Source organism: Crassostrea angulata, chromosome 9, assembly GCF_025612915.1.
Source record: "Crassostrea angulata isolate pt1a10 chromosome 9, ASM2561291v2, whole genome shotgun sequence".
NCBI classification, from domain to species: domain Eukaryota; kingdom Metazoa; phylum Mollusca; class Bivalvia; order Ostreida; family Ostreidae; genus Magallana; species Magallana angulata.
In genome coordinates this window covers 4,416,259-4,427,272 of record NC_069119.1, presented here as the reverse complement: position 1 = coordinate 4,427,272, position 11,014 = coordinate 4,416,259, and the positions used below count along the sequence as shown (strand labels likewise).

The following is an 11,014-nucleotide window of genomic DNA, read 5'->3' as shown; positions in this document are numbered from 1 at the left end:
GGAAAATAAACAAACTAATGATTATCTGCAGCGAATTGAAATTCAATGTTTTATATTTCCTTAATATGTTTTAAAAATTTGTACTTCCGATGCTTAGCTTTACAAATGGCCGAGACTATTTACAACTATTTCTTTGAATCAAAATCACAAAATGGTAATGTTTGTTCATTCTTCTAACATGTTTGAATAAATTCATGTGAAGACATGTATAATGGATATTACATTGTACATGAACAAAGTAAATGTGTGGATATCTTAAGAACTTTGTAACTCTGATTTCCTAAATTAATACATAGTTTTATTATTATTATTAAGAAAAACTAATTCCTCAAAACAGAAATACATTGTCAAAACTTTATCATCAAGGTGATGCCATTAATTTATAAACATCAAATGCGGAATATTTTAAAAGAATGTGAGTCTTCACCTAAAAATATTTTCTCTTTAAAACGAGTCATGTAATTATTTAAAATTGAATATTCATTAAATATCATAATCAGTTATAATCAATGGGAGCTAAATAATTAAGGTGTCTGATTATCACAGTTTATGTCATAGTTAACTCCTATTGTATAAACAGAGTTAATTGGCCTTCATTTTTGGGAGTTGATTTTTAATCAACTCTCCTATGCAGTCACTCGGACAAACCGAAAGTGAAACAGTGTTTGGACCTCAGCACAAATCATCGCTCCTGACAGGACTTAGTTCTTAAAATTAATTGATGAATTCGATGTAATGTATGCTATAGCATTGTTTTTCAAGGTAACTTATTTACAAATACTTTAAAAATAGTCAGATTTTAAATGATACGAACAATTAAAATATTTTTTGTAGTCGTATGTATTCCTACGCCAGAGTTCAATAAAGTCTCGTTTAATTCGACGCTCGGCTGTCTCCGTAAACCCTTGTCGGAGATTTACGGTGTCAGCCGAGCGTTTGGTTGAACGAGACTAGAGTTCAATATTGCTTGGATCCATACAATTTTCGAGAAATATTTCTACCACTGATACATAGTTTGATTGAATTAATTTTATCTTTAAATATTATTTAACATGATTCATATGGAGGTTTCTCGACATTCTAGTCGAAAAGGTTCAAAAATTCATATTATAAAAATATGCGTAATTCAAATTAGAAACTACGTATACATGTACTTGTCATGCAAAATAACATATCAATGATTTTAAAATAAATAAACATCGACAAAATCAACTCCCGTCAGTTCTTAAGTACTTTGATTAAAAAATCCATCAGGGGCGCAGGCATCTATCCTCCAGTTTTGGAGGAAAAAATCTATCCTCAAAAACAGAGGTTGCATAGACCTTTTAAGGGGCTAGATTGACAACAAATTAACCATAAGATAGACCTAGAAAATTCCCTTATGATATATGTTAAGCTATATTCAGTAAAGGAAAAGGTCAGTATATTTAACCTTTCAAATTTGTGCATTTTCCATGCAATACTTTTATAAAGAGGTCTTCTTCTATAGTAAGTAAATACCGTATAAAATGGCAACTATTATCTTTAGAACAGTCCAATTCATTGCAAATTAAATGTATTCTGTAAAATGCAGTTTTGTCTGTTTTCTTCAAGAGGACCGCATGGTCTTAGTCATTCAAAACCATGTAAATCTTCTTTTTAAAGAGCTTTGTATATTAAATATATTACTTAAGAAATATCCAAGTTTTAACGTTTAAAAGTATACATTTTTTAAACTTCTTCACTTAATTACAATTAAAAGCTTAATAAAACATAAAAAAATCTGATGTTCAATTGGTTGACCCCAAGTCTCTGTAATGACAAACAATAAATTGTTAACTGTTTAGTAGGCCGAGAGTCCCTGTGTCCATATTCCATTCAGGTTCAGGAATTTCTTTTGTAACACTTATTAAGATTACTCGTGTTTATTTATATGTGATTAATTAACGTAATCATAATGGAATAATTATCGAAAGTCACTTTGAACATAAGAAGAATTGATTGAATACAGGATGACTTATTTGCTATGTTGAAACTCTTCTTTTTTATGCTGATGACACTGTCTTGATATCTGAATCTGCATCTGATTTACAAAAGTCATTAGATGTGTTTGCAAATTTTTGTGATATAATGTCAATATAGCCAAAACAAAGATCCTCATTTTTTCAAAAGGTGCAATGTCCAAGCGTAAATTTTTGTATGAAGGAGTAACTATTGAATATGTAAAATCTTTTGCTATTTGGATATTGTTTTATCAAGAAGTGGAAAATTTAATAATGCTAAAAAGCATTTAGTAGAACAAGCGTCAAAGGCATCATATGGTGTTATACGAAAATACGATATTTTAGCCTACCAATTAATTATCAATTAAACATTATTTGACAAGGTCATTAACCCAATTTTACTTTACTCGTGCGAAGTGTGGGGTTACGAAAACATAGATTTAATTGAAAAGGTACATTTAAAATTTTTGAAATTTATTCTTAATCTTAACTCTAGTACTCCAAATGGTATGGTGTATGGAGAAACTGGAAGGTATCCATTGTCACTCTTTGTTAAAATTAAAATGATAATGTACTGGGCAAAATGGGAAAATCAAACAGTATGTAGTTATAACTGGCTTAAGTCAATAGTTAAAGAAATATTACAAAATCAATTTGTACAAGATTGGAGAAGTATAGTAGATAACTCACCAAAATGTATTAATTATAGAATTTTTAAAACAAATCTCAATTTAGAAAAGTACTTGTTGATTTTACCTACAGATATACAGATCACGTTTACAAAATTACGAACATGTAATCATCGATTCCCCATAGAAACAGGTAGATAGCATAATATTGAAAGAAATTTAAAAAAATGTACAATGTGTGACTCTAATAGTATTGGGGATGAATTTCATTATATTTTAGAATGTACACATTTTGTAAACGACAAAGAAATGTTTTTGCCCAAGAGATATTATGAAAATCCAAATATTATAAAATTTAACGTGCTCATGAATACTTTTAATGCAGAAAACTAAAAAACTTGTCAATATTTATTAAGAAAATTTTCAAAGTCTGTTCTTTCAGAAACCAACTTTAACAACCTATTGTATTGGAATTTTAACCTTTTTTCGTCATTATTACTCCTACTGTACATGTGATCCTTGACTGTGTTTGTGTACATTTCTATATACTGATTTTGAACCTCTAATACCAGTGAACTGGTCTTGAGTGAATGAAAAATTGATTGAATTGAACACAACGTTGTCTGATCCAAAGTAGGCCTAACTGTCCAATGGGTAAGTCGCTTGTTAATCTTTTCTTTTTAATATTTTATCTTTCATTTTTTTTCAATTGCACTTCTTTCACATGTATGTTATTTATTTTAAATCAAAATTTGGCCAAATGAGCTGCCTCAATATCTCGGGACAGACTTTACATGAATGAAGAAAACAAACCCTTAACAATTGAGAATGAAGGATATTTGTTAGTTGCTGCATACACAATATGATTCAATAACAACAATCAAGATCCTTTTGCAGATCTTTTCAGTGTTGATTTCAACACATGTCTGCCTTGAATGTACTGCTAAAAATCTTTTAAATTTTAGATGTTTATCATTTAAATAGAAAAACAACACCTGTGTAGCACTGATATGCTAGAAAAACATCAATTCAATTAAGCCATGAACAATTCGTTTTAATCGTGTTTATTCCGTTGCAAACTATTTGCATTTCATTAGATATGAAAAATGTGTGGCCTATGTATTTACAGGTAAACTGATATATATCTTATAATGAAACATCATGTTGACAATTTGTAATTAAAAATTGGCATTGATATTGGACACATTAAAAAAAAAACAAAAACATAAAAAAAATCAAACAATCGGTGTAATCTGATAAAGATCTCGTTACAAAAAAAACAATTAATAAGAGTGTCTAAAGCAGGATCAAACGCACATGAAGTCCCATGAAGCATCTCATTTGCTTTTGCATTAAACAATATAGGTGGGCCACAACCACAGCACAAGGCTTGCCAGAGACGCAGACAAAAACAGGCCGTAAGTCTGAATACTTGACCTATGTTACGGAAGTCACTTTAAAACTGATCCCTGATGACATTGTTTTAGTGTTTCTTGTGTGGTTTAATTTTAATATACGACGCACAAAAACTGTCACGGAGTATGTGTATCAAGTTGTTTTTCTTAACCTCTCTCAGTGTATCCACAAATGGCACAGGTGCTGCTTACTTTGAGCCTTTAGATAGTTTTACTGGATATACATATATCTAAAACAATTTCACTGTCACTCAAATCACTGTTTTGTAAGAACTGTTTTGAATAACGTACATTTACTGTACTTATACTAATTTCTCATGATTAAAAATTTATTACATGGATCTTCGAGTGGCAGAACTAACAAATAATATCTCTATCGAATAGATTGTTAGCACTAGCCGTCTACTGTTCCGCGGCATGTTGATCAGCTTCTCTTTCTACCAATTTCTCCATCTTCTACAATAAACATAAAAAAATATAGGTAATACTGAAAAAGTTAAGGGTATATACACATGCCTCATATATTGTTTATTAAGTAGCTTCTGGTTCGAAAGTAATAATGCATGTGAAGTACCATTGTGCCTATTGTAGTAAAGGATCTCAAAATAGACCCTGGACATAAAACAAAATCTGAAATAAACAGTAAGGTAAATTGACATGATTTTAATGTTATAAATCATTTCAGAGAATAAGAGAGCACTTCCATCTTTGCAGTATATTGATATGTTTTTCTACTGATTAGAACAAATATACTAAGATTTATATATTCCTTTTATTTTAATCTTTTTCTTTATTTTTATTTAATGTCTATAAAACATTTACAAAAAGAAATGTATATGAATGAATTATACATGTACGTGACAACATTTTTTTCTTTTCAAATATAAAATTCAAAGATTCAAGTTTATTTCGGTAAACAGAAGTACCCTTTGTGTATGTTATAAGCAAATATTGAGATTCTGAACACTAAAAAGAGTTATGTGGCATTTTCAAAAAATATCTTTTACCTCTAACTTCTGTAAAATAAATTGGTGCATCAGATCTAGCTGTGAATATTTTTCGTCACATCGTTTTAATCTGACCTCGTCATCCTTCACTGCTTTTACATCAATCATGAACTTGATTTGTTTGAAACTTGTGTTTAGTTGCTTTGTTCTAAAACTGAATGATAAAAACAGGAAACAATATAAAAAAGAAGTACTTATAAAGACGATGATTTGACGATTTTGAGATTTGTAAATATAACAATGAATGTAAGAACAATGTATAAGTCTGTATATTCTGTTAAAAATAGTTGACGCAAAAGTACTCTCAATATAATTTACGTTAGAATAATCTCCTTTGATCTGAATATAGAAAACTATTTCATGTCATCTAGCTTGGCTATCATTATATTATGTAAACAAAGTTCTGATCGAACCAGGAAATGCAAAATCGAATTTAGAACAATTGCGTATATTTTGCATAACAAATATCTATCTATCTATCTATCTATCTATCTATCTATCTATCTATCTATCTATCTATCTATCTATCTATCTATCTATCTATCTATCTATCTATCTATCTATCTATCTATCTAGTCTAGATGTATCTGGTTTAGACCAGTATTTTTTTTAGTAATAAGAAAAAAACTTAAAAGCGTTAGATCTGATGACTGGAACACTTAATTTGGTTTTACATTTTGATAAGTATGACTGATGTATTGTAAAATTATAAAAAGATACAAACTGTTTGTAGCGTTTGAATGGTTGATACTTTGTACTTGATACCGGCTTTTTTCTTCGAAATTCTAAAATCAAAAAAAGTTATATCTCATAGAAAAAAAGAATCATTCATATATATATATATATATATATATATATATATATATATATATATATATATATATATATATATATATATATATATAAATTTATATATATATATATATATATATATATATATATATATATATATATATATATATATATATATATATATATATATATTCTGCTGTCTTTCTAACGGAATTTTAAAAGCATACTTAGAATTTATACATTGTGAACATTTTAGAAATTATAACAGGTGCAAAGATTTATTTTCTAACATTTCAACATTATATAGTTACTTTGTTTTAATTGCTGGAAGCTAAAATCTAGAAAGGCAAAGTATACTTATTTATATATATATATATATATATATATAGAGAGAGAGAGAGAGAGAGAGAGAGAGAGAGAGAGAGAGATGATAACTAACAGTATATTAAATAATCAAAAAGATAATGCACAGTTCCAAAGTTTCTATTTCACTAATTCACATATTTTCTGATTTGATATAAATGTACATATCTCTCAAAAATTTATTCATCGTAGTATTCTACATTAAGTACAATTTGAAACTACATGTAGATGAAAAATTGTACGATGAGTCCTTACAATGATGAAAAAAGCATTATCATATTATCAGAATAACAGAACATGGACATAAAATTATTCTTCTATCAATAAATATTTAGCAAAGAAGAAATAACACTTTTTAATATTTTGAACAATTTTGATCTACCTTTTTTCTTTTTATTCCGAAAACATCTTGTCGAGGATAAGTTTTTCATATTAAGTCCTTTATGAAACGAACGTCAGAATCTATATTTTGAAAAGAAAATTTGTTTTCATTAGATTGTTTTTTGTTTCATTTTCTTTTTGTGTATTAATGTTTTATTCATATCTGAAAAGTGTATGCATATATTAGACCGTATACGTCTGTCAAATAAATACATATTTTGCTATTTAAATATTCTTATTTATGAATAACTCTAACACTTTGCTCCTGTATGAAATATGGTGATAACTAACAGTATAAAAGTCGTTTGAATTTTTTATAACTTCTGCCTTCTTGCTCAATATTTCTCCGTATGTCACATATTATCTGGTTTGTAATACGTGTACATTACTTCTAAAATTTTATCATTGCATTGGGGCAGTCAGTGGCGTAACTGCCGTTAGGCACTTAAGGCACGTGCCTACACATCATTTTAAGACCAAAAATTAAAAATGTTAAAATATCACATTTAATTTTTAAAAAAAAAATTTTAAAAAGCACACAGCAAATATCTTTCTTTTCCCTATTTCAAAACTCTGATTGTTTGAGGTCACAAATATGTGACATCGATGATGCTAATTATTGCGCAGCCAATTAGTGAAAAACATGTCGGGCAATAAACCAAAAGTAAGACCACTGGATGAAATGATTAAAATCATATTCATAGATCGGGGCATATTGCGATCTCAACTATCATTGCCAAATTTGCGCTAATAAAAATGGACGCCTTGACTTCGTGTAACATCATGTACGACTTTAAAAAAAACCAAAGCAATATTTCTGTTTTCTTAATACTATCAAAATTTAAAATAACCATTACAACTGTTTTTGAATCATGACATTCAATTACAAAGTCTTAATGTTTTCCCTTTAATAGTAAACTAAATAATAGAGACAGATAATAACTTTAGTGTAAGAAGATGGGTGGATAAGGCGTGTAAAACCTATGCACGGACGGAAAAGATACTGAAAAATTGAAATATCAATAAATCTGATATTTTTAAAAAATATATTCAAAACAATAAATATTTAACATATCCTCGATTTTTAACCTTTTTAAAATATGTTCAATACTTGGAATATGTTGACTCAAACCGGCGTACATGTATATCAAAACTTCCAATAGTGTCATTTTTTTTTACAACTTCAAGGTCTTTTCTTTTTTATATTGAGTCTCTGCTCCATATTTTTCTCATAGTCTAAATAAGGTTTTATGGAAAACAAACCGATTTCAATCAACAAAAACGTGGAGAGATGACCCACTATACAATAAAAATTTCATTTTGTATCTCAGCAATTGAACGTTTTGAAAAAATAATTCGTCCGTAAATTCGTGGCCAAAGTTCAAGGCACTCGTAATATTTAAACAACCTATTTTGTTGTGTGTGTAATGGCTCAGAGGTTAGAGCACCAGACATTAGCTAACCTTACATAAGTAGGGTTTTTATGTTGTGGGTTCGATTCCACCAAACTTTTAGGTAATATTTTTTTTTCTATCGTTTGTTAAACATAATAAAAACTGAATTTATTTAGAAATTGTGCTTTTGCAAACTTGTATTATAATAAATTTGAATTGATGTAATTGATAAAATAAATTCAAAATTGTATTTTACGATGAAACCGAATGGGCATTTGCCATATCTTATTTCCCCATCTTCTTCTCGCCATTCACTTTGATAACGATTAAAAAAAGACTGCTGGTGAAAACAATGTTGGATTGTATTAAAAAATGTTTTTGCCTTTTTACTACGAAAAAATCTTTAAAAAACTCAAAATTTTATGTGCGAACAGTGCCTAAAATTTGTTCCTGTGTGTTCTATAAAACATGAAATCCGCATTCCGTCGGGGGGCTTCGCCCCCCTGAACCCCCTACCAGGGCGCCTTTGGCGGCCCCCAGACCCCTCGCCGTATTTGGTGCCTATACTTCATTGTAGCTCTAGCTACGCCACTGGCAGTGAGTGTCTATATCTTGCAACAATGGAACATGCCCTTCGAAAATAATCATTTTTTTTTTGCAAATTAAGCATACTTAATGTCTCACACGTGTCCAAAATGATGAATGTTTCCATGTACAATTAATTAATTTTACAGTTTATTAATCACCTAATTGTGCTACAATTCAGACAGTTGAGAGGCATTTATGGCCAACAAAGGTCTTTTTCCCTGGAAAGATAGTGATAACTTTTACATAAAAAGTGACATTATTAAAAACTTATCATCATAATCATAATCATAATCAATTATTTTCTACTGAGTTGAGAAATTATTTCAAGATGTATTGAGTGGTCTGTTTTGCCCTAAAATCGAAACCTGAAATAACATGTATTGCATTGTGTACTATTCTGTATACAATTCCAAGTTTGCATTAAACAATGTATTTGTTTGAAAAAAAAATTGTTCAAAATATGTCATGATCTTAAAATTAAGTGAAAAATGATAAGAAATAACATTTTTCCATAAATCTTTTTAAGGTCGCTCACTACACAATGAAATATTTTCTCAAATCAATTACTTGATTATGATAGCTATCATAATGGATAAGAAGTATTTAAGTCTAATAGGCAAAACATGTGCAATTTTGAAGGAAAAATTACATTTTCAAAAATTTAATTCAGTGAACATGAACAAAAGGTCCATGTGGATTCGAGCTCATGATCTGCGGTTCAGAGGCCTGATACGTTAACCACTGAGCTACGACGATATACAACCCAATCGAATGATATAAGCAGTTTAACAAAACATTAATATCACCATCTTGTGACGTAGTGTCTTAAAAAGTATAAGTGTAGGTCTAGTGAGGTACCTTTAGAAAGAAAATGTGTTTGCAACTGTAGTCCAAACCAAAAATCATTTATGTTTTGCAAACTTGAAAATGATTACATATTAATTTTATTGTTTATGATGGCTATAGATAATTATTCCTATCCGAATAATTACTGACAAATAAGGTCATCAGATGAAGTAACTTTTAAAAAAAATGATATTCTGCTATTGATGTGGAAATAAATACTATATTTCCATTTTTTGCAATATCTTGTTGAAATATTGAAACATGTCATAATATTAGTAAAAGTTTGCCTTTATCATTGTTTCAAACAGACCATATTATGAGGGTTTTTCAAATGATAAATAATTGAATGGATAGTTTAAACGATTTGAAGTTTTATGAATTTACTGATAACCACATGAACATATGTGATTACCCATATTAAGGATTATGTTTACATAGAATTAAAAAAAATTCCACTGGCAATAATGAAAAAACCATCTATTGTGTGTTATAGACCTTTTATTTTAGTGCTATTTTTCACTTTCAAAAAGTAGGTCAATGGGCTACTTTTTGAGTTAATGGGCATTGAAGAAAAATCCCTTAAAGTTTTAAATTGTGATTGAGAATTTGTCAGTTGTGAAAAAATAATATATAAATAAATAAATAAATTATAAATACTTAAACACATATAGTATCAAACTTATTATATTGACCTTATTCTATTGGCATAAAACTTATATGAGGTCAATGATCAAAATTTTGAAATATGATGTCTTATGTTTTTTAAGCATATTCCAATATTTTTGTAGAGTCTGCCATACGTTTATCTTGAAGAAAAAGTAATTAAAAACAACATAAAATATGCAAAAGTTTATTGACTAACAAATAAAATCTGAACTTTTAATATTATAGTACTGCCAAAAATATTTCAGTGAAAAACAAAATCTATAAACAAATACAGTTAGAATCTCGATTTTGCTAAAAGCCAAATTTTATTTGATACTTACTCAATGACATAGTAAAAATATTTAATGTTATATAAGTTATAATTCATTTCATTAATGCTTTTGTGTTAAGAACAAATTTTACTCGTGACATTAAACTTAATAACAATTTATATTTAAATAACAATATAACTTGGAAAACTCACACCTTAAGTAAAGAACGTCCTTAAAAACAAATAATTTTAATATATGTCATTTTAAATATGCTTGATACAAAAATAAAAACCTGACAAAATATCAATTTAAAAAACAAAATTATGATATGAAAAGTTATAATACAAATTGGCAATGGGAATAGCAGCGTTACAGTAACAAAAACAGTGACAATTTAATGGAGAAAAAGATAGAAACATTGCCATAGTATATGTCAATACTTGCTTTATTTCCTATTTAATTTTTCTGATATGTCAAAAAATATTTAAACAGTTTAAAAAGATTGAAAAGATATAAGATATCCAACGTTATATATCAAGGTTAAAAAGTTTAAAAATTTATTATTTTTTTTTATTTAGAAAAAGAAGTTGCTTGATACGCAAAGAAAAGTTCGAACGCATGTGGATTTCATTTAATATATTATGCAATAAAAAAAGTAGCAAGGTTTATTAGAAACCCTTAAATGAAGGAACCGTAATAT

At 28.3% G+C, this 11,014-nt stretch overlaps 1 protein-coding gene across 1 annotated transcript in view; it reads right to left on the bottom strand.

Annotated features, from left to right (window-relative positions):
• Nucleotides 1–3,622: 3,622 nt before the first annotated feature.
• The window catches only part of LOC128162350 (uncharacterized), a 40,673-nt gene continuing 33,281 nt past the window's right edge, over nucleotides 3,623–11,014 (bottom strand). The window contains exons 3-5 of the mRNA XM_052825508.1: nucleotides 5,758–5,818; nucleotides 5,034–5,187; nucleotides 3,623–4,482 (exon numbers count right to left, since the gene is read on the bottom strand). Of these exons, the coding sequence (XP_052681468.1) occupies nucleotides 4,429–4,482; nucleotides 5,034–5,187; nucleotides 5,758–5,818 (269 nt within the window). The 3' untranslated portion in view covers nucleotides 3,623–4,428. The remainder of the gene's footprint in view (nucleotides 4,483–5,033; nucleotides 5,188–5,757; nucleotides 5,819–11,014) is intronic.